The 23157-nt window shown below is 35.1% G+C and overlaps 3 protein-coding genes across 4 annotated transcripts; 2 read left to right on the top strand and 1 right to left on the bottom strand.

Annotated features, from left to right (window-relative positions):
- The first annotated feature begins 3773 nt into the window (after positions 1 to 3773).
- Positions 3774 to 14208, top strand: LOC128987592 (heart- and neural crest derivatives-expressed protein 2-like). The gene is made up of 4 exons (XM_054408524.1): positions 3774 to 3863; positions 9132 to 9405; positions 10661 to 10871; positions 14052 to 14208. The coding sequence occupies exons 1-4, from the start codon at positions 3776 to 3778 to the stop codon at positions 14130 to 14132; spliced, it is 654 nt and encodes a 217-aa protein (XP_054264499.1). The 5' UTR covers positions 3774 to 3775; the 3' UTR covers positions 14133 to 14208.
- A 338-nt stretch (positions 14209 to 14546) lies between these two features.
- On the bottom strand, positions 14547 to 16699 carry LOC128987519 (uncharacterized). Its single transcript, XM_054408406.1, has 2 exons — positions 16507 to 16699; positions 14547 to 15288 (listed from the first exon to the last, which is right to left on the bottom strand). Exons 1-2 carry the CDS (start codon positions 16633 to 16635, stop codon positions 14605 to 14607), a joined length of 813 nt encoding a protein of 270 aa, XP_054264381.1. The 5' UTR covers positions 16636 to 16699; the 3' UTR covers positions 14547 to 14604.
- Positions 16700 to 18086: 1387 nt separating this feature from the next.
- On the top strand, positions 18087 to 22882 carry LOC128987582 (lysosomal acid phosphatase-like). Of its 2 annotated transcripts, XM_054408507.1 has the most exons (7): positions 18087 to 18227; positions 19017 to 19115; positions 19870 to 20109; positions 20549 to 20737; positions 20986 to 21112; positions 21611 to 21840; positions 22551 to 22882. In XM_054408507.1, the coding sequence occupies exons 1-7, from the start codon at positions 18123 to 18125 to the stop codon at positions 22719 to 22721; spliced, it is 1161 nt and encodes a 386-aa protein (XP_054264482.1). In that variant the 5' UTR covers positions 18087 to 18122; the 3' UTR covers positions 22722 to 22882. The 2 variants fall into 2 exon arrangements, with proteins under 2 accessions (XP_054264482.1, XP_054264483.1); XM_054408508.1 differs by lacking the exon at positions 18087 to 18227 and having other exon boundaries at positions 19045 to 19115; positions 19874 to 20109.
- Positions 22883 to 23157: the final 275 nt, after the last annotated feature.

Genomic DNA, 23157 nt, shown 5'->3' with positions numbered 1-23157 from the left:
TATTGAGTAAATTGTATTAAAATTGGACTTATTCATATTTGTACCTATATAATATAGAGTTAATCCCACGAAATAAACAGCATATGTTGCACTCTACCGTTAATATTACTCCCAATTTATAATTAACTGGTATTTTTGTGATAACAAAACAATTTTTCATTATAAGTTAACAACTTATGTAGAAGAAACATATAATTTTTACAAATCCATACATATTTTATTGATACCTCCATTCATAGACAGGGTAAAGTCTCACTAAAGTTTGTTTAATTTTAATGCCAATCTAAATCAAAACTCTGAAAAAATGTTTGCAATGTTTGGCATATGCTTATCTTTTAAGTAATTTTTCAAACTTTAAACCATTAAAACTATCAGTTTCATCCAACAATTTCCAATTTCAGTTCATAACTAAGTCCACAAAGAGAAAGACGAACACCCCATAAATAAAAATTGTTGATCAACCGGAGCTAAATAGGTTTATTTATCGCTTAGCGGAAGACGGATGGAGAGTTTGAAAAATTGAAAAATCAAGAATAGATAAAGGAAGATTACGAGCAAAGCTATTAGGAGTTGTGGTTTTGTAGAGCTGAAAAGAGAAATGATGAGAAGTGGGGGAGGGGTGGAGCTAACCCCCCCCCCCCCGCTCTAGAGAGGTGTACGAGCATTAGACCTGATATAGCGTTGATTATAAAATGTGACTATAAAACTAATTTTAACACGCTTGGATGAAACTATAGTGAAATCGCTCCGTAAAAGAAATAGTGTAAAAAGATTTAAATTGGTCATTGACGAAGTTATTTAGACTAAAATGAAACTGAGTATACAATCTTTATATTCATGTGAATGTTTATATTCATATAAACATGTGTAACAATTGTACAAAATGTTCAAGTACTTATTAAATGCCTACCAGAAATAAATACTCGTACCGCAGCAAACCTACAGGCTAAGAGAAATCCACTCAATTCAATTACCTATTTAATTTCCATAGAGCTTTCAGATTTATTTCTGTTGTAAATATCATTAGATTTAACGAGTACTTACATTTATTTACACTAATTTATTAAATTTTTACGAGGTTTTCTGCTACAAGAAGGGATATAAGTGTGTTTTTAGTGAAACGCTAATAGTTTAGTGTGAAATTAATAAATATGCCAGATTTGATCGAAGTAAATCCATAAACAAGAACACTACAACAGTACATTAACTTTTTACTGTTTAGTAAATTAAAATTTATAAAATTTAATTTTTGTGATCCGAAAATGAGAAAACCCCCCGTAAAATCCCTTATCCATAGCTCGATCATGTTGGTTCGCAAACCCATTTGAATGAACTTGTATTGTTTTCACTGAATTTGATCCATTCTTATTTATTCTCCATACATATATTATACATTGTATTTGAAAAACAAATAATGTTTTTGTCAACATTTTTTTTCAAATTTAAGGTTTGGGATAAAATAATCGATTTGGGTGCCTCTTGAAGTTAAAAAGTGGGTTTTTAAGTTACTGTAGTAATATCTGTGTGTGGATATGTACAGAACTAAAATATACACTCGAAAAATGGCATAACTCCCGTTTTTTCCGAACGTTTTGGGAACTTTTTTTACTTTTTCCATAAAAACTCATTCCCTACTATGAGTATAATTGTTGTTGTCAAGCTAATGGGAGAAAGTATGTGTCTTCTTGCTGATACAGTTTATTACTTATATGTTTTATCTATGCTTATATCTTTATTAATTTTCCAAAATATTTTAACCATATAAAACAATAAGTTTGCAATGATAGAATAAATTGTTAGTTTAATCATTGTATAAAACATGATTTACATTAACAATCACATATGATTTAATCAATGTGTCGTTGATTATAACTGAACAATAACCTGGTTCATTCTATTGCCAGTCAATCACGGGCAGATCGACCACAGTCCTTGATTCGCATAATTATATAGTTATTTATTTATTCTTATTCATATAACATGTTGTTATGTGTGTTTTTAACGTATGCTTAGTCTTATAATTGACTATTATTAGATTTTAGTAAAATAGATATATTTCACTCTTGGTTTGTTAGGGGGGAAAGCTGTTGTAGTATACACAATTCACAGGGAAAGCTCTTGTAGTATATGTACAAAATTCACACATTTATAATACGTGAAGACATTATGTAGGCCTACTAATCTATATAAACCAAAATGACGACCACGGCTGAAATGCTACAAGTGGGATACCTTCAAGTATGCAAGTAAGTATACGTACCAGGAAAATGTAGCCTTCGGAATATTTTGATAGTAAATAATTCAAATCTATCAACAGCTATACATGTCTTTTAATACAGCTTTATAATTAGCTGTATGTATTTTTGTGAGAGGAAAAAATTATGCGCCTAATTGTTACGGAGAAAATTCCAAAAAATCGTAATTTTGAAATTCCCATGTTATTCTTATGGAGAATAAGTCAACTGTTGTAGTTTGCTTGTTTATAAACATATTTTGATCGAATTTGGAAAATACTTTTATTTCTTACTAAACTATTATCATTTTATAAAAAAAATCTTTTTTACCCTCCCTGTCGCAGCAAACCTAAGTACTCGTTAAACTAATTCTATTTAAATAGGAAATAAATGTGCTATTTTTATGGAGGCATTTTAGTGTGAATCCAATCAGGTTAATGGAAATTCGCTTAGTCAGCAGGTTTGCTGCGGCGGGGGTATTTTTTGTAATTTTGATACAAAGATTTTCATTTCATTAATTTTTATTCTGACTTTGTCCATTTCTCCCCGGGGGTTCCATATTAAAATAAAAATAAAACGGTAAAAGGTATCCTCGTTTGATGTTGGTTATTTCACTTATATTTTCGTCAAAAAGGAGTTATTGTTCACATAACACTTGATCACATACTGTATACGTTGTCTATAAAATTTAATAATTTTGTTTGCTAATAATAAAGATTATATTTGTTATGCATGACTTATTATGGTTTTGTTGATTTTTCATTAGTGTTACAATGAATACAATGACTTTATTTGGCCAGTCAACAATATTGTTACATGCTATATCAGTGTACAAGCATAAAATAAAATAAATATCAAGAGTTAAAAATCAAACCAAGCAAAAATCTATCAAAACCAACCATGTGCAAAAAAAAACAAGGTTCCATGTGCTTTGAAAGTTAGATTGCTACTTAACGATTTTGATGTCCTGTGTTTGTTTGATATTGTTTTAAATTCTTATATATTTTATCCATCCATTTATATTCAGTATACGTAAAATTTACATTAATATTTTTAGTTTTCTGATAGCGTATAGAGCACTTTTACAACGAATCCAGTGTTACATACCACAATTAGACGTGAAGAAGAAATAACATACAATGATAAAGGACTATTGGTACAATGCTGTACTTTAATATCAAATGCTATCGAATACTCTAATGGTTTTGGAAACTAGTAACCTATCTAGGCCTTTCTTGCTTTGAAATGAAGCTAACATTTGACATCATGATTTTCTTTGAAACATTGTAACATTGAAAACTGTAATCAGAAGCAAAACATCGTAGATGCATAAAGAAGAAAATTCGAGTACTTTCAACATCAATTTACTGAAGTACAATCATACATCACGAGTTATGACGTTGTGATACACGGGGGGCTGTACCCCCCCTCTCACTGTTGACGTCAGCCAATGAGATGAGAGCAGCTAGCGGTAGGCGGGGCCTAGACCGAGGGGCGGATCCCGGGGATATTCTTACCCTCAGGCAGTCCGTACCATGACCATGAGTCTGCAAGGAGCGTACCCGGAGCTACCCCAGGAGGAATTCTTCCAGGGATACTATCATCCTGCCAACCCTTATCATCAACAAGGTAGGCCATTGCATCATATCTAAACCATTTTTAACCACTTCTTTGATCATTTTGATACGCAATTTGTTCATTTAAAGATCTGTTGGATTCTTACACGGTAAAAACTTTAATCACTATACCCCATGCTTAGTTAGAACTTTGCACAAAATTAAAACAAAGGTTTCCACAATAACTATCCACTATTCATGCCATGAATGTCCTCCTGAAATGTTGAATTTTACATCGTCTGCATCCAATGTCTGAAAATAGTAAATTGATTACAATTTATTTTTAGTTCTCTGCATGCATTTCTATCTTAATTTGTATATTATTTTAACATTGTTTCCACCAAGACTGATTGTACGATGATGGCACGTGAGTTTGTCCGTCTTTTCTTACAAACAGTAGTCTGTGGATAACTAGTTTTTATGAAGATGTATTTCGGATTTTATGAGCATAATTTGGTGTTGATTAGAGAATATGTCTTACCCGCAACTAGTAACCTCAGACCACTGACTGAAGACGGAGAAAAGGTGCCAATTATATATTCTTACAGACTAAACAATCTATTTTACATTAGATGTTTTAAACTGAGAGATCTCTTGTAATAATAAATGAGAATCATTTAAATTTGTAAATGGTTTCCCTTTGAATTATGCGTTGCATTAGTGCACTAAAAGGAATTATTCATAGACATTGTTGATAATTTATTATTCATATAAAGATAACTTATTAAATAAATTATATCCTTCTTGCTCTATTACAAGCAAGCTGCTAGACACAAAGAATAACAAATAAGAATTTAGGCTAAACCGAAGAAAAAATTTACCAATTAAAATGTCAAGATAATTTTAAGCTTGATCAATTAGAGTATAAATGATTTCTTAGGATTGGTATTGAAGTTTTCAATGTCAAAATTGAAATTTTCTTAAGAGTTTTTCCGTCCAATTTAAATCTTTTCCAAAATGTACATAAAAAACTTGTAAGGGGTTTCTTGATCCAACAAATAAACCAAATACTTCAATATATTTACAGTAATTTTTGTTTAAGTATGGAATCGTCGGCTCGTATATCTTTTTTTCTGCATCGATTTCCAATGGTTGTTCTTGACTTAATTCGAACCTTGTGGGTCAATAGTAAATCCTATACTCCCTTCCTTATTAATTATAAAGATGTCGATACTTCGGTGAGACTCATCTTCTGCTACACTTCTGGCACTTCTTCGTAAACAGTGACATAAGTTTAAGAAAAAAGTCTGCTAATATTTTAATGATGACGTGATGCCTATTATTTCTCTAAAGTTCTCCAAACGGACATGAAAGTAATATAGGCCTATATGAAAATAATGCGTGGGAATATTTGTTCCACAAATGTCTTCATATTCAATTAAAAACTCCTGTCTTAACCACTTTTTTTATCATACAAGTGGGTTTGGTATTGTGTTTAGTTAATTAATAGGTATTGGTAGATTTCAGCTGATGTTAATTAATGGGTTCAAATAACTAACAAAACTAAATAATTGGGTTGTGAAAAATGTATAACAAATGATAGGAAGATCTGGAACGTATTATGAAGTTTTTCTGATGTCTAAGATACATTTGGATCATTCTTAATATTTGTTACCAATTGAATCAATGAACATATACAACAACTTATTATGGATTTAATGCACCGTTATTCTAATTTTGTTTATATTCATTCATATCTATATCATTTTATTTTTACTTTGCATTCATACTTTTCACTTTACATTTTAACTTTCCATATCACGCACATACGCGCGTAATGAGATGAAGATTAAAATTTTTAATCTGCAGTACCCGAACCTTTTTGAGTTCTCGCACCATTCACTAGTATCATTAACAAAATTTAGAAATCTTCTAAAAGGATTCAAATTCTTTTCAAATAGTAGTCCCTTTAACAAGCCACAAATTTCATACTGAAAGTTCCTCAATGTTAAAGTTAACCCAACAACTTATAAGTCTCCCCACTAAAACATTGTCCTGAATAAATTGAAATTCCCCATAAAACACAAGTTTCTTTAAATAGTTTTAGCCAATATCTACAACCTATAAAATGACCTACAAAGTTTTGAATCCTTCCCTGTTAACATACGTGTCAACTAAATGTTACTCGTTCACATGAATACTTACAAGTTACACATGGTGTTCGGCTCAAAAATACACTGTTCCTTTAAAAATTGTTACCTAAATTTCGGTACAAGTACCTCAGGTTTTACAAGTTCCCCACCTTCGTCGCTATCCAGCTCCAGCAGTCTTCACTGCTATTTCCGTGGGGCCATGTGGTCGCTGGGATCATCAACTCGTTAAAATAGCGTTATTATAGTTTCGTTCGTGTGCTCATATTATAAATATGTCAATTGACTGTTAAAGCTACAAACTCTTTTTTCGAGGCGAACTTAATCTTTAAATTTCTTTATAGTTTCACAATAACACAAGACAACATTACAAGATCGATACTCAGAGAAATTTTTTTCTGAGTGCTCTTTTAATGTAATATTTGAAGTTGTATTGATGCCTTCATTTTAAATACAATCGTTAAATGGCATCTGCTGTTAAGAAAAAAAATAGTGACAAAATTGTCGAATGTTTCATCATGTTCTGTATGTTTCGAACCTATGATTCGTCCAACCATGATTCGTCATCAGCAGCTTCCCTGTGAAACATTGGACAACGAGCCGATAGTAAATGTCTGTTGACATCTGTTGTTAAATATCTACTGAGCCTTGATGAGTTTGAAAAATGCACAGCACGGTTACACCTCCATAAGTAGATTGCATTACCTTTTTAAAGTAATAAATACCACACTATTTACAAATTAATTTCTTTAACGAAGTGTTATAATACTTAAAGGAGTGTTTTATAGGTAGTCTACTTCTTAAAAATTATAAGGTAATGTAGGTAGAATTTGTATGAAACTGTCCTACTACTGTAGTTGCAGTAAAGTTGTCTTATTATTTGTTAGAAAATTTGGATTTAAGTCAATCGATGCATTCAAATCAAATAAAATCAAATCTTTATTTGCACAAAACATTTACATGATTACACATTGTAACCTTAAATAGGTGCATCGTCAATACAATCTTTTTTAATTATCACATAGAGACAATACTCATTCAATAGATGGCGTCTACCTGCAGAATCCCAGTATTCATTAAATTCTGAAACGTTGTACATGGACAAATCTATCAAAAACTGTTTTAAAAACCTTCTAAAATTAAAATTCAAATTTTGGAAGACTTAAATCCCCATTCCACATTTTGGATAAATATGCTATTGTATCTAGAGAGGAAGACATTAAAATTGTTTACCCGTTTTTAAAGACAATTTTTTATGTTAACACAACGTCCCGTAGTTTTATAAAACTCGTTAAATACGTTCAGTTAAACGCAAGAAAATGATTGTGATTAAGGTAATTTATAGTTCTTTATTTTTATCAGTAGTTTTGTTATTTACTTTGTAAACGTTTCCTCTTTTCCATTGTGTAGTATTCTTATTCCCTATATTTTTCTCTATGGCACCGTATATTATAATTATATGATTCACTTCTTGTCTGATTCCATTTTTTCGATCAACAATATTCCTCTACTTGCGAGTTGTTTTGGTGACAATTTTGTCTGTTTGTCTTCTAAAAATGTGTAGACTAAATTCCCTCAGCATTCGAGGTATCTATTTTCAACTTTTTGTGTTATCTTTTTGTCTTCTTTCTATTTTATTTTTCAACAGATTCCAAACCTCTAAGAAGTTCTAACATTCATTACCTTATTTCAATTCTCCTCTTCTTTTTAAAGAATTCTAGATATCTCCTATCTACACTTTGTGTAATCTTTGTGTCTTCTCTATATATCTTTTTTAACTGTTTTTACCTTTCGGACTTCATTCATAAACTTTTTATACTTCTAGAGTACCTAAACGAAATATCCCCCTTCCTTTTCTCTTCATTAAAAAATGTTCAGGACTTAAAGCTTTATTCTAGAGAAAACCTTCTTACATTGATTGATGCATTATTTCCCAAAGATTCTGAGGTATCTACTATCATCATCTTGTATAATATTTTATGTCTTCACTCGACATGATTTTTCAAACGTTTATCAACTTTCAGTCTCAACATTCATGAACTGTTCCACAACTTTCAGAGGATTATAAGCATCTCATATCCACATTTTGTGTAATATTTTTTGTCTTCTCTTCATAATATTTCCATTGTTCCTCACCTTCTGCGGTTCATCTTGTGGCGGTGGCGAATTTTGGTCTTTGAGGCTCTTAATATTTTCTTCATACCATAGACTGTAAAATGTAGATTCATGAAGCCGTTTCTTCATATAAAATTGTCTCTACTTCAAGCTTCATTCTCTAGAGTCTTTCAAACCTTCTTCACATTTACTCCAATTTTTCCAAACTGTATTTACGTCTGAGGTATATTCTATCTACATTTTGTATCATCTCCATGTATTCACTCTACATTATTTCCAAACTGTTCCATATACTTCCAGTCTTAACATTTATACACTTTTCCCCACTTCCAGAGTTCTTTAATAGGAGGCTCAAGTATTGTGAAGAGAAAGTATTACCTACAGTTACAGCGCCTACAGTGCCTGCTGGTAATACGGGACTCTACAATTCCTTCCTTCTTTTTCTCTATAATTTTCTGTAAACTAAACTGTATTCACTGTGGACTTTAGTAAACTTGACCTCTTGACTTTCGTAATTGACCTCTGCATTGTTTCTCAAACATTATCGAGGTATCTCCTATCTACATTTTGTATCATCCTTTTGTCTTTATTGTACATTATTTTTCAACTGCTCCTATCCTTACTAACTTGTGTCTCCACTTCCAGAGTACCTAGACCGCGGTGGTGGTGACTACTGGTCATACGGGACTCTAGAAATACTTCTTTATTTTCTCTACAATGTTCTGTAAACTTAACTTGATTCACACAATAAAAACCTTCCATTGTTTCCCAAACTTTATCAAGGTCCTATCTACATTTTGTATCGTCCTTTTGTCTTTTACATTCTCCTAACCTCTCTAACTGTTTTCCACTTCCAGAGTACCTAGACCGCGGTGGTGGTGACTATTGGTCATACGGGACTCTAGAAATACTTCTTTATTTTCTCTACAATGTTCTGTAAACTAAACATTATTCACTCTAGACTTTAGTAAACCTTCCTCTCCCAAACTTTTTGCAAGATATCTCCTATCTAAACTTTGTATCATCCTTTTGTCTTCTACATTCTCCTAACCTCTCTAACTTTCCTCCACTTCCAGAGTACCTGGACCGCGGCGGCGGTGACTACTGGTCGGATGGCGCCCGCAGTGTATCCTGCCCCGGCACTCCCACCGGCGAGGACGACGTTGGCTACGGCAGTCCGACCTCCCGCTACTTCAACCTGGACACTCCCCAGCAGTGCGGAGGGTTCTACGACCATGGGAGTGCGGACATGCTGCCTCCAGGCTGCGGCCCTAGCTACGACCTGCACGACCCTACGCCCATCATCAGGGTAGTCAAGAGACGCAACACGGCCAACAAGAAGGAGAGAAGGTAGGGCACAAGATAATCAGACGGATTTGATACAAATTAAATACAATAGTTTAGAGATGTTAGATTGAATTAGAAAGAATACTTTAGATTTCCTGTGGCAATTTGGCCGAGCCATGATAAAAATTGAGATGATCCAAACAAATTTGATCAGTTAATCCAAGTGGTTAGGGATCTCGTACATTAATACTTTAACACTTTTCAATGAAATGGCGACCATACAAAGTAGGTATTGAAATATTTTGTTGTTTGGGGAAAAGTATCTTCGTCAAGGAATCTATTTTTTTTTTTTATTTCTTTGATGAGCTTACAAACCATACATTTATCCCAGTATCCGCTCGGGATATGCAGATACAGTATTTATTTGATTACCCTTTAAACCCTACAAGCTAACACTTTTTAATACTTTTCAATCAAATGGTGACCATACAAAGTAGGTATTTTAAGCCAAGTATGAATCGAGATGAGTGTAGAATGAGTGGCACGATCTTGTAGTCTTGTTAGTGACTAAGGCCGACATTACTTAGACACAGCTGTTAATTAATAGCCTATACAGCTAATGAACTAAGGGACCTACAGTTTATAGTGGAATCCGAACAAAATTTTTGCCTTGGTATTAACGAATTGGTCTAATTATCAGGATAGTACTGCGGATAGTCTTAGTACTCACTTGTGCGGACGTTCATCCACACCAGGGAGTATCGCATCCACAGTGTATGCCTATAAATATCCACAATTCGTGACCCCTAGTAGCTGGATTACAGGACCATGCCACCGTCGACTATCATAATAACAATTAATTAAAAGCTGTTGAATGTTACACATAGGCAGAAAATTGAAGTCAAGTCAGTTGTAGTCAACTGATTCTTCTTTTTCGTTGATCAATGTTGTTAATAGGGTAAGTGTTACCAATGGCCTAATTGTCTAGCTAATACGTCTGAGTTTGAGAGTTTAAATTCCGTCTCATACATGTCTGGTGTGCTGTGTCAGAGTTTTGTGGAAGAGGCCCATCTAAAACGAGCGGGGGATGGCTTATGGGTGATCTGATGGTATGGGTTGGGTTTTTTATGAGATGCTCCGCAAATCAAAATTTTGTAACGTCTTACCTAAGATGGAAAAACGTAGCATGTACAATGTGACCTCCAAAAACACGAAACTCAAAGGGCAAGCATGAAGTGAAATGTGTGTCTACTTTAGCCTAATAGCCCGTAGGGTCTACCCTAGTCTGTTGTTGTTTATATGGCTGGCCTGAGCGCAGGAGGACGCAGAGCATCAACAACGCGTTCGCAGACCTCCGAGACTGCATCCCTAACGTTCCCGCGGACACCAAGCTCAGCAAGATCAAAACACTGAGACTCGCCACGTCCTACATCGGCTACCTCATGGGCGTCCTGGAGAGCGACGACTGTGGGGACGGCTTCAAGGCGGACCTGGGCAGTCACAGGAGACACCAGAGGCAACAGTCGCAGGTAAAACGGAACTTTTGTGTTCGAGTATCTTTTTCTCGTCCCTTCACATTCTAAGAAGTTGCTTTAGTCCAGAACAGTTTATCACTTCATATCACAATCCGTTGGTTATTGGTGGGATTTGAACCAGAGACTTTGTGGGACAAAGGTCCCACTCTCTACCGTTAGTCCATGTCGCTCCCTACTTCGATTTCTTGTAGTATTGGCACCTTTTTGGGTGATCGTAAAAATACAATTTATTTTGATGAAAGAAGCTGGGACCTCTTTTGACATCGGGTCGTCCATCTAAAATGGCCTCTTGCCTGTACGTGCAATATGTCAAGAAAATCAAGGGGTAGAGCCAAAACGAATAACAGTACCGATAAATGTTAAGTAACATCATAATATCTCGAACTTACGACATCGCAGTCTTCAGTACGTCACGATACTGAAAAGCCACCCCCCCCTAACCTAAAGCCTCCCGAACCTAAAGTTATACAAATTTCCTTTATATTTTGATGAACTTATAATTTGAAACAATAAAAGGTAGTATTGTGACACTCTCTACGGTATCAAAAGGTGTAAATCCTACTGGACATCTTTCCTTGCGTTACGGTTCATTTTCAGAATAAAATAAATTTATAGTCAGCTCATAGTAGGTTTGAAATTGTCAACTAATTCGCGATTAAACTCTTTACCAACAATGTATGATTCCGAAATTCAAATTAGAAGCCCGTCTAGGAATTTTATTCAGAGGATTTCAAATTGTATACAACTTAAAATGTTAACCGTTGAATACGGTTGGTTGTAATTTTTACATGGTTTGTTTTTTATTTGATAAAATGATTAAATAGTTTGTGACTCTTACTTATAGTAGATCCTTTAACGTCCCCGCAACTCTATTAGGCTCGTGTTGTGGGGAGGGGGGGCGGCGCTCTCCCCAAAATTGGGCAGTTAATTTACCGTAAAGAGGGTTCAACACAACACATGCCACCGTGGAAGTGTCGCAATATATTAACTGACAATCGGATTGCTGAATTGTTTACTTTATTTGATTATCGTCCTCATCATTAATTTGAATGTGATTTGAAATGTGTATTTTAAGCTATAAAGATTGCAGTTGTAGAATTGAGTAAGAGGGTCTAAGTGGAACAAATCATCTTGTAACTTGAAATTAAAATCCACATGGAATAGATGGAATACAAAAAAGGTTAACCCGTTGCGAGTTTCCATCAGCAGTATTAAATAGGTAGTTTTGAAATCAGCAAATGGCTAAGGGGTTTTGAATTATTTAAAAAATTATGAAATGATTTTATTGATTGAAGTTTAAATAAAATATACCAGCTCATCGTGCCTTTTTTCATGACAATTTTCAAACTTCCATTCTCTGGGTACACAAGTGCTATTAGTTTCCCTTAAATCTTAAGGCTGCTGGTTCGAATCCAAGTGGTTTTGGAACTGGATGCCATTTATCATTGTGGTATCAATTACTGATACAACGAATAAAAGATTGACGTTAGATGGTAGCAAGGCCAGGGGTAGTTTCCTTACAAAACGCAAAAATATCACTACCATAAACAATGACGAAATATAATTTTGAAAATTCCACTTCTAAAAAATTGTGTGTCATTCAAAATAAATATTTCAAATGAAACAACCATCCCAACCAAACCTTGCCCAACTTGAGGCGTTTTGGACAGATTCCTTTGTAAATAAAAGTATCGAATTATTTCCGCAAGCTGATCTTCATTTCACGCTTCACGTGACAGCTGTATAAATGGGCAGACGATTGAGGAGCCTAGAGTCCACCTCACACACATGGTCAGGACACACGTCTGTCCGCCTCCTGACACCCCTTGTCAACGTGAACCTCCCCTCCATCCCTCAGGAACATCGAACTGTCCGCGGGAATTTATGTAGGTTCCAGTGGATGTGAGATTTACTGTGACTAATGCATCCATAGACGAATTCGGTTTACTCAAAACGTTCTTTAAATTTCAAATTTCATAATGTTTGAGAATCTCATTCTTTATTTTAAGAGCTTAGAAAGTGGTAAAACATATAATTATCCAACAAAACATATCTATCTTTCGAAGTTGCGCAAAAACAAAAGATTGGTCTGTTACAGAACTCCCCCGCCAAAACCTCCCCTTAATTTCACTCCCGCCAAAAGTTACGTCGGAGTCAAGAAGTGACAATTCAATCATCCTATTCACACTTGCCCACTATTATCGCCCTAAACTGAATTACCCGCCAATTACGTAAGTGAGTGCATCATCACACCCCGCGCAAGGGTCTAAATTACATTTAGGGTAGTTTCAGTAGTATATATGGGGGTTGTTGTGGTATCTTGATGCTTATAATCTTTTTGGAAGATCTCATAATGTACCTTTTGTACCAACGTGTGATTTTGGGGTTTGCAAAAATTGGCGAGTGAGTTGTATTTACAAACACCAACATCATGGCTCCGTTGGTTAAAGTAGCAAAAATAGCTGACGGTTCGAAAAACGCGTAGGCTTTTATAACGCGTGGTTAAGGTTTGAAATGTGTTTGGTATTGCCATATGACAACTTGTATATGTACTAACTTAAATTAAACCACCTCTTGACTTTTGACAGACCGCAAGACGACACATTATTTTATAGGGGTGTCTAGTTTCAATAAACAAAATCAGCTTCGTTCTTATCTCAGATAATTGAGCCTTTATCTTAGAGGTAAATATTTCTGGGTAACGTAGTAATTGTGTGGTAATTATGTAACATTTCTCTGTCATATAAATTCTGGGTAAAACAAATATTTACTGTATATTACTGAAAATATCAACTGTTCAATTTAGAATATAACCATAGACTAACCAACACGAAGGGAGTATGTTTTATCTATGATATAACTTAGTAGCTTTTTGATGGTTCAACATTTTGTCCAGCTGTTCTTAATTGTTATACATGATTGTTATTAAAGAAAAACTGATCCTAATAAATATGTTAAAAAGGTCGTCTCAGTCAATTCTTCGCTCTTTCTATTCAAATTCAACTTAAAGATACATGCATGAAGTGCGTAGTAGTTACCTTGTTGAAGTATCGAAGTATCCAAACAAAGTTCAATCGTACATTACACTAAAATTCTAATTGTAATGTTTTTAAGTATAGTCATTGAATATACACTCAGCATAGTATATAATCAACGGTACTGTGCATGTTCCAGCCTGACCAGTCCAAGGGCAAAGGAAGGACAGGTTGGCCGCAGCACGTCTGGGCGTTGGAGCTGAAGCCAGAAACTGTCTGAAAAACCTTACCAATATTGTACAAAATGTGTATATCTTTTGTTATTTAAATATTATTGTTTGTGTTAGTAAAAATTTATGTCTATGTGTGTGGGTTTTAGTACCTTGAGTCATTTCCTATGGACATTCAGCAAAGAAAAATGATTAATAAGGGAAAACAAAATTTTGAATTTAAGAAATCTTATATTTGATGTAAGCCCGTCGAGAATTTTAGTTTTTAATTGATAGTTCAAGAGATAATGCTGTGTTTTACAACTTTTAATATTAAGTATACTTTTATTTATTAACTTGGGTTGACTAATCATACGTACTTCTCTTGACAGCTGAAACTCTTAGTAATTGAGACTCAGACAATATTTAACAATGTCGACAGATTATCATTATACTGCTCACAATAATAATCCGTACCAGCACTCCAACCAATAAATATATTTTTCACATGAGGACAAATTTACAATTAGATTTAGAAATTTACTAATCATTATCCAAATTTAGATTTTGACGTTTCTCGTACCTCTCTCGCGGCAGGTAAAGGTATTTGTTATCAGGAGAGTCCATCAACTCTGAAGTATTTGGTCTATGAAAGCAGTTTGCGCATTCTTTCTTCAAGTTTTCTATAAACTTGCTGATCCTCTCATCTTCACAAACCTCTTCTTCGCTTTCCTCTTCCGGGCTTTCAGCTCCCGCGCGCAACTGCCAGCTCTTCGGCATCGCTCTTCCCTTGTCCGCTTTCTTCTTCTTCTTCTTGTCCTTCTTCTTGTCTCCCACGTCTCCCACGTCTTCTGCGCTGTTGGATTTTACCACCGAGGGCGGTCTTATGTCATACTTCGCCACGGTCCTCTCTCTGATCGGGATGTAATAGAAGTCGCTGATGACTCTTTTTCGGTGTTGTGGCAACGGCACTCTCTTCACATTCTTTGGCGCCGCCTTCGTCTGTTCTGGTGACGTTTCCCTTTCGACGATATTCGTGGTTGAAAATACCGTCTGCGTTTCCTTGACGTCCACTGGCTCTAGTTTGCCATCTTCTCCACGGACGTATAACACGTAGACCTCATGGTCTCCATCGTCCTTTCCGGACATATCGGGTTTGTCGCAGTAAGCGCAGGGCAGCAGGTAGGAGGGGAAGGAGCCTTCGCCGATTCTGCACTTCTGGAGAACCTGGAAGTCAAAATTGAAGGTTTGAGTTCTCGATAAAACCTTCATTAGGGTTTCGATCAGATGATAAAGTTTTCGTGGAGTTAGACATCAAGCAAGAAGGTAAGATAAGATAGATAGAGTAAGATAAAAATTAAGATAAGATTTGTATGACCCGACACAGGTGTGCGTATTTTAAAGCGAATATGAGTGAACGACGGTGTTGAATGAAAAGATGTAAATTTTTATCAAAATTCAAAATTGATATTAAAAAATAGCATAATTAATCATTGTGTTTTTTTTTATTATTTTGTGATTTCGAGCCTTAATCAGGCTAGGTAGGTCCAGCTTCAATTATCAATTATCAATTATCAATCATTAAGATGGGGAGCAAATAAACAGATTTTGACTTTTCGCAGGATTGTACCAGTGATAATATCTTCCCAAAAAGATACATAATTCCAAACTACAACAGATCTAGAAACAAGATTGTGGCTAATGATGATCTCAGATAACTTAAATAGAGTGCTAACATTGCAACAACACGTAATTTGATCAAAGTATTGCTGTTAGGGCAATCTTATAATCACCTGCACCTTCTTTAAGAATGTTATAGGCTAGAAGCAAACACAAATACAGTATTAGCACAGATAGACTTTGTACTAGAGTGAAGTTGGGTAAACAAAATCAAATATCTAAACGAAAGCTAATGAGTTTCAATTTCAATCAGATCATAAGTGTCCACGTAGGTTTTTTTTAACAATGTTACAAAAGCTGGAAGACTGCAAGTTTGAGTCTGAATAGATTGAGATAAAAATCGAGTATTTGCAATAAGTCAATACAGGATAATAAAGAAACTAAAATATATTGAATAGATCAAATTGTACCCTAGGCGTTTTGGGGTACGGAAAGTACAAACATTATTAGAAATAGAAATATCCTGACCCTATGAGTTTTAGGTTAGAGAAAAGTGGTGTTGCTAGCCTAATGATTAGCGTCTCGGACGGATTCGATTCCCGGCAAACTAACGAAAAGAATGAACAGCTAAACAGATTTCCTATTGGTTTCCCTTATTGAAAACTTTTCAAGTGAATACACAACCTAATGAAAAAAATAGCAAACACAGTAGTGATGCTATTTGAGTAAAGATACAAATAAAAATAGAATATCGGAGATAAATCGATATTAGTAATGCACAGAAGGTGTATAGTATTGATCAAAGGGTCTTCCTTGCAGTGTTACCTGCCATCCGAAGTGGTTTTCCAAGTTGTACTTTTGTTCTGGGTATTCCGCCAGAGGTATTGACCGAAGACTCAGTTTCTCCCGTAGCTCGAGTCGTCTTCTCGCACGCGCAGGCTCGTTTCTACTCATAATTTGTAACTATAAATTTAGACCGGTTAACCTGGAAATCACACTAATGTAAGTTCACTCTGATTTATTTACATTTGATTTATAATGACAGCTGATTTGGTTACAAAACTGTCGAAGCAGATGGGAAGTTGCGGAAAGACGCTGAACTATCTGGAGGTAGCAGTTTTGAAGTTTGGCAATTTAAAATATGCTGTTGGTTTGTAAAGTTTGTAAAGTGATTGTGTATTGGATGTATATACCAAGTCAAGTCCAGTAAACTAAAAATTGCCACCAGCTGCACGAATCCCCTCGAGAAATGAATTTTAAGTGAGCATGAAGATCGTCTGGAATTTCTGTAAAGTAAGCGATGTTCTAATCTTAGATTTAGTATTTATAGGATTATTCAAGTAAATTTCATATGTGTTTTCAAAGAAACTACCAGGGTAGGTACACTTATTAAATGAATAGTGCAATTTTACTTCTCATCCTATTCTAAAATCTTAAGCCTGTATTATGAGTGTAATTTGGCAACGTTTGAGTTACCACTTATACTTCATTCTTCGTTTACAAAGCTATAGGAAAGATAACTGTTTATCTCTTATAATATATTTGTCACACTTATGTATCCACTGAAGGCGATTTAAAGTCATACTTCTACTCAGTATCAACTTAGTCGTAATTCGAAGTTATATTGGCCAAATACTATTTCCAGGATTCTCTGCAGCCTTCAAATAAATCCTGGTTTCCCTCAATACACTTATGTATTGTTGAAATATGAAGGCGCCAAGCCAATGGCAATATTAAAAATAACACTGTTAAAATATGAACTACTGCATTACAAAAAATAAATGAATTTGTGTTTTTGATGGAATAGGGGTACAAATATGTCCCAAAAATTAAGTTGGTGGTCCAAAGTTCTCTATTTGTTTAAATGTCTGAAATCATTCATTTGATCACATTTGATCAAATGAATTATTAGTATGAATATTTGATCATAATATGTGATATCAAATCACATTTGATTGGACAAAGTTTTCCCGATATGTATTCATGTTTCAACAAGACTTTTTTTCTTCAAACAAATAGATAAGTGGCCTGAAGCCACTTTCTTGAATAATATACAAAATTGTTCTATGGTATTATTTCAACATTTTTTTATGAATTTTACATTATGGTGTTGCTAACTGGAATCATAATTTGGAACTTTTTTTGTGAAATTTAAGTTAAGAATTCCTCAAATTAAAGAAGGCTAACATTGCTTAGGTTTACTAGAAATTTATTTTACAACCTTTATTTTGTAACCATTATTTCAGAAATCATTCAAAAATACTACAATTCAAAATTGTGGCCAGTCAATGAAATATAAGTTCTATATTAAGCCATATTAGTGTGTCTATAATCACACACATCGATCAGTTACGTAATTTAAACTTTGTAGATGGTGTGGTTCAAATAATATTCTAGCGGTTTTTGGTTTTGTTCATTAATTCTTTTAGTTTTACGTTACAATGGATTTTATACGCCCAATTCTGTACCTATTGTTTATTTGCCATGGATCATTTTCAGAACTTAACGGACCCAGAGCTGTATCTACTCTTGATTTTGTTGTTGTGGTAAGTTTTTAATTATTTTTATTTAGTGTAATCTTTTACACCATTTGAATGTTTTACGCACCAAGGGAACGTTCCCTGCCAGAAAAAAAAAACAGTACACAAATCCAAACTTTTGACGTATTATTCTACATTATAAAATGTTTAATGTACAAAACATGTATGTCTGGAATTGTCCTTATTTATTTTAAATTATAGTATAGAGTGTGTAGAATATGGACCAGAAATTATTCTCCTCCAGTACAAGTTTTAGTTACAATTCACTTACTTTAACATCACTTAGATATTCTTTATACATTTCATAACGGTAATATAGAGGGAACTTAGTGATTGTAAAATTGATTTACAATAACCAACAACAATTATAAAAATATATAAATATTTTTAATAATTTCAATTGTTTTCAAAATTTAAAATTTGTAAAGGATCAAAACCGTATTCTATGTAAGGTATAACTTAATTAAAACCATCATATGTGATTTTTGTGGCGAATTATTTCTAATACAGGTATCGCCTACATGTTTACTCACCCAAGACTCTTAAAAATTACTTAAAGTGGGTTACAAACCATCTTCAGGTCTTGACACTATTACATAGAAAATGAGCATTAGTTATTGGCTGGATTTAAACTCAGGTCATTGGAGTAAAAGTCGAACATTTATACCACTTGACCAGCTGAATGCTGAAAATAAAATTATTTTCTTTGTTTCACAAGAAGTTGTCATCTACTTATTTCTTATTTTTGGTGAAATTTAAAAGTTAAGAGAGACTAAGTAAAAATCTTCTTTTCAGGTGAGCAAACATGGAGCCCGGGCAGCGACTCATACTTACCCAACGGATCCGTATAGGAACAAGGGTTGTTGGCCAGACGGAGCGGGACAGCTGACGAGGGTAAGGGTTCAGAGTCCTTACAAGCTTGAACATTTGACTAAACTGACAGTAGTTGATCATGGCAAAGTTTGTCAATGTCAGATTCAGACAATGGCAAAGTCAGACGATGTCAAAGTTAGATGACTCCCGAGTCAGACAATGCCAAGTAAGACAATAGCAAAGTTAGACAACTGCTAGGTCAGACAATGCCAAAGTAAAAAAATGCAAAGTAAGACGATGGCAAAGTCAGACAATGGCAAAGTCAGGCAATGCCAGAGTCAGACAATAGCAAAGTCATACGATGGCAAAGTTAGACGACTCTCGAGTCAGACAATGCCAAAGTCAGACAATGCAAAGTAAGACGATGGCAAAGTCAGTCAATGCCAAGAGCTAGACTATGACAAAGTAAGACGATGGCAAAGTCAGACAGTGGCAAAGTCATTAAAGTCAGACAATGACAATGTCAGAAGATGTGAAAGTCAGACGATATCAGAGTCGGACAATGACAAAGTCAGACGATTTCAAAGTCAGACGATATCAGAGTCGGACAATGACAAAGTCAGACAATGGCAAAGTCATTAAAGTCAGACAATGACAAAGCCAGTTGATTTCAGAGTTACACCATGACAAAGCTGTACAATATCTAATTTACAAACTCTAACTGTATAAAGCTTTTTAATATTTAATCAACAAAACACACACAGTTTCTTCTTTTAGCACTTGAAAGTAATAATAAAGTTTTCCACTGTCGTTGAGTGTATTTCTCCTGTCCAAGGTAGGCAAGTACCAGATGTATCGGCTCGGGCAGAAGTTGAGGCATTTGTACAACAGCTTCCTCAGTCCCGTGTACCATGGGTCTCAGATTCTGCCGCAGTCAACGCTCGTAGACAGGACTATGGCCAGTGCTGCCACTTTGCTGGCCGGACTTTACCCTCCAATGGGACGACAACAGTGGCATCCCAATATCACCTGGCAGCCTGTCCCCATCTACCCTAACCTGCTGGATAAAGCATTGGTGAGTTCTAGTGACAGTAAAAACTAAGATTTTAAATCAAGCTTTCTTAATTGATAATATACTCAGTGGCAGCCCTAGAGAGATTGCGGCGCCCAAGGGGAAGTTCAATAGCGGGTCTCTCTTAATACCAGAAATACGGCTCTGTGGCACCACCTTACTCTCCTTTATGTAGGTAGGGCCGCCTCTGAACATACTTTTAGACATCTTAACAACGACAAAGTCAATAAGTGGTTGCAATTATTGCCGCCAAAATGACCTTTGGTATTAGATCTTAGATATTGGATTAGGAAGACAAATGCCAAAACACATTACAAAATCTTCTGAGGTGATGAGACAAGTTTAAAAAAAATCCCAAAGAATTGAAGTTTTGAGAAGATAACAAATGATTTGTATGTCTATTTGGCAAGAAGCTTGATTCTACGCGATGTTTCCATTTCAGTTGGTTTTGGAGCCGGAGCAGTGTCCACGATATCTCCACGAGCAGAACGTTTCCGTCCAAGCAATCCCAACGGTACAGCTGGGGTTCCACGATCTTCACGATGTTTACGCTGCCATGTCGGCCGGGACTGGACGCAACATCACTTCTCTATCCCAGATGTTCATCCTCTACCAGAATCTTGCGGCCCTGGTGAGTCAACATGTAAACAGATGAGAGATTTCAGTTATTGTCAACCATACAAGACAAAACTGAATGATTTGTGGGACTCTGTTATGAGTTATGACCCATCACCGATGTCAACAACAACAAAATAAAGCAGAAAATAGTATTTTCGACACTAGCACGTTCTGTCACTGGCTCAATAAATTATACTCCTAATAAAAATATCTCAGTATTAGAAACAAGTATGTTGTAACTTTTCACTTCTAAAATTTCAGGAAGAAAACAACATGGCATTACCTGAGTGGGCCGAGCCGATCTTCAAGTCAAGAATCGTACCAATCGTGAGCCACATGATACGACACACTACAATGCGGAACATGAAAATGATCAAAATACTTATAGGTATAATGGGAGTTGTATTCTCTTTTCTTTGGAAAGGTATAGAGTTCAATTAGCTTAGCTGAGTCTAGGTACTTATGCTTCGAAGAAATAATTAAAAGATAACATATTATAATCTAGTACCAGAATTCTCCTGAGAGTATAAATGACTGAACAAGTCTTTCTGCTACACAAAATATTACCACAGACTATAGACTAACCAACACAAGTACCCTAGACTTCTCATACCATTGTACATTTAGAAGCTTGTTTTTCGTGTCTAGTTCATGTCCGGTGACACTGGTCGCTAGTGTCTACAACATGTTTTGTCCACCAAGACTGATGAACGAATGGTTACGTACCTTTTAGTCCGTTTTCATTCTTTAATATAGTCAAGGGTGACTATTTTCAGGTCGAATAACCCATTTTCAAACCCACATCAAATTGGAAGACCATCAAAAAGGTACTAACCTATCATGCCCTCCTAGTTTTACCCACACACTTACTTCGTAACTTCCGCAGGACCTTTCCTGGACAGTATGTTGAACCTGCTTCAGCAGCGGCCTGAGATGGTGACAGCCGAGCAGGTCAAGGAGAGACTGCGCATGTTGGTACACGTTGGTCATGACATCACAATCATGTGTCTCATGGCAGTGCTGGGCTACAAAGAAGAAGATATCCCGGAGGCATCGGAATCATTAGTGCTCGAGGTCCATCACAATTCTGTTCTGCCCTCGGAGTATCAACTGCAGGTTAGTTTTATCGCAATAGTAAAAGTACTATAAACCCCTAGAGTTAAGAGCTTAGAGCTGTTATGACTTGATGAAAGAGATGTAGCTGTTATGAGAGAATAATATAGTATATAGTAATCGTCGTCTAGAGTAGATGGCATATGTAAAATCTTTATGAACTAACACTGCCATAAACAAAGTTGTTGCAGGGTGTAAAAGAAAATTATTTTAATAAAGTCTTAGAAAACATTTTGAAAGATAGTGTTTAAAGAGCTAGGAAATTGTTACTAAGGCCGGCTTAGTAAAAATTTTAAGTAGATTTTCATTATTGGAATCAATTTAAAATTTTTGCATACCGGTAACTCCTTAAACATATATTTGTATTGGTCTTTACCTAGTGTGCTGTTATTGACTTTGGATGCATGGGAACTTCTCATTCTAGTGTGGAGATATCTAAAGCACATGTTATTCCAATTGGAGCCTTTAATGAGTTTTCCCATTAAACTAATAAAGGTAAAGCCATTGCAAATACATCGTTCAGCTTGAATAAATTGATATACATTAAAATGACGAGAAATAAAATAAAAACGCATCAATACGGGACATTTTCTTAGACATACCTTGAAAATTTTCAGTTAATAAAAAGGATGATGAATCCATTGTGGTGTACGTTGATTATATAGTGGCATTGATCACTAATGTATGTATTGATGCGATTTCAACGATTTAAGGTTTTCAAAATCAACGGTCGAGCAAACAGTACAGAAGTTCCTGAACTCCTAGAACTTCCCAACTGTAAGTCCCCTTGTGACTTACACAGCTTCATAGAAATGTCCAGGAAGTTCACGACAAAGGATTGGAATCAAGAGTGTCTTGATATGACATCAGGGAGCGATCGATGATCGTATGAAACGAGAAAAGTAACAGGAAACTTGTTTTTACTAGACGTATTAAGAAATTTACGAAAAAAACATTGTGCTGTATTGTAAACCTTGTAAATAACGTAATATAACAGTATTCAATATTCAAACCCCTCTTGTTTATTCTTATGTACATGGTGCACTTATTAACAGCCTTAATAGCGTTCCAACTATTGTAGATTACTCTCTTCTGTATGTTCTATGGCCTGCTGCTACCTACTTACATTTCTTTTGTCAGGTTAAGTGTAAGAAAGGGCCATGTGGCCCTAACTTTGCCTGAAAAAATAAAGGATTTTTCATTTCATTTTTTTTTTCATTTTCTTCAAGGTAAGCTACTATCCTCCTGGTTCTACAATTTAAAATGCTGGCTTAGAGCCTTAGAGCTTAGCTTGAACAAAACTACTGAAATATTAAAAGC

The sequence above is a fragment of the Macrosteles quadrilineatus genome, unplaced genomic scaffold (assembly GCF_028750875.1).
Source record: "Macrosteles quadrilineatus isolate MER2022 unplaced genomic scaffold, UCM_ALF_1.0 Scaffold_2__2_contigs__length_208266976, whole genome shotgun sequence".
Classification (NCBI taxonomy): domain Eukaryota; kingdom Metazoa; phylum Arthropoda; class Insecta; order Hemiptera; family Cicadellidae; genus Macrosteles; species Macrosteles quadrilineatus.
This window is presented reverse-complemented; position numbering and strand designations above follow the sequence as displayed.

What these genes read in the sequence shown, in the direction of transcription:
- LOC128987592 (XM_054408524.1), top strand. Translation starts at nt 3,776, where the DNA reads ATGAGTCTGCAAGGAGCGTACCCGGAGCTACCCCAGGAGGAATTCTTC. An exon ending in GCCAACAAGAAGGAGAGAAG is followed by an intron (nt 9,406 to 10,660) that starts GTAGGGCACAAG and finishes GCCTGAGCGCAG; the next exon opens with GAGGACGCAGAGCATCAACA. An exon ending in ACCAGAGGCAACAGTCGCAG is followed by an intron (nt 10,872 to 14,051) that starts GTAAAACGGAAC and finishes TGCATGTTCCAG; the next exon opens with CCTGACCAGTCCAAGGGCAA.
- LOC128987519 (XM_054408406.1), bottom strand. Translation starts at nt 16,635, where the DNA reads ATGAGTAGAAACGAGCCTGCGCGTGCGAGAAGACGACTCGAGCTACGG. An exon ending in AAAACCACTTCGGATGGCAG is followed by an intron (nt 15,289 to 16,506) that starts GTAACACTGCAA and finishes TTTGACTTCCAG; the next exon opens with GTTCTCCAGAAGTGCAGAAT.
- LOC128987582 (XM_054408507.1), top strand. Translation starts at nt 18,123, where the DNA reads ATGGATTTTATACGCCCAATTCTGTACCTATTGTTTATTTGCCATGGA. An exon ending in CTCTTGATTTTGTTGTTGTG is followed by an intron (nt 18,228 to 19,016) that starts GTAAGTTTTTAA and finishes TCTTCTTTTCAG; the next exon opens with GTGAGCAAACATGGAGCCCG. An exon ending in AATGATCAAAATACTTATAG is followed by an intron (nt 21,113 to 21,610) that starts GTATAATGGGAG and finishes TAACTTCCGCAG; the next exon opens with GACCTTTCCTGGACAGTATG.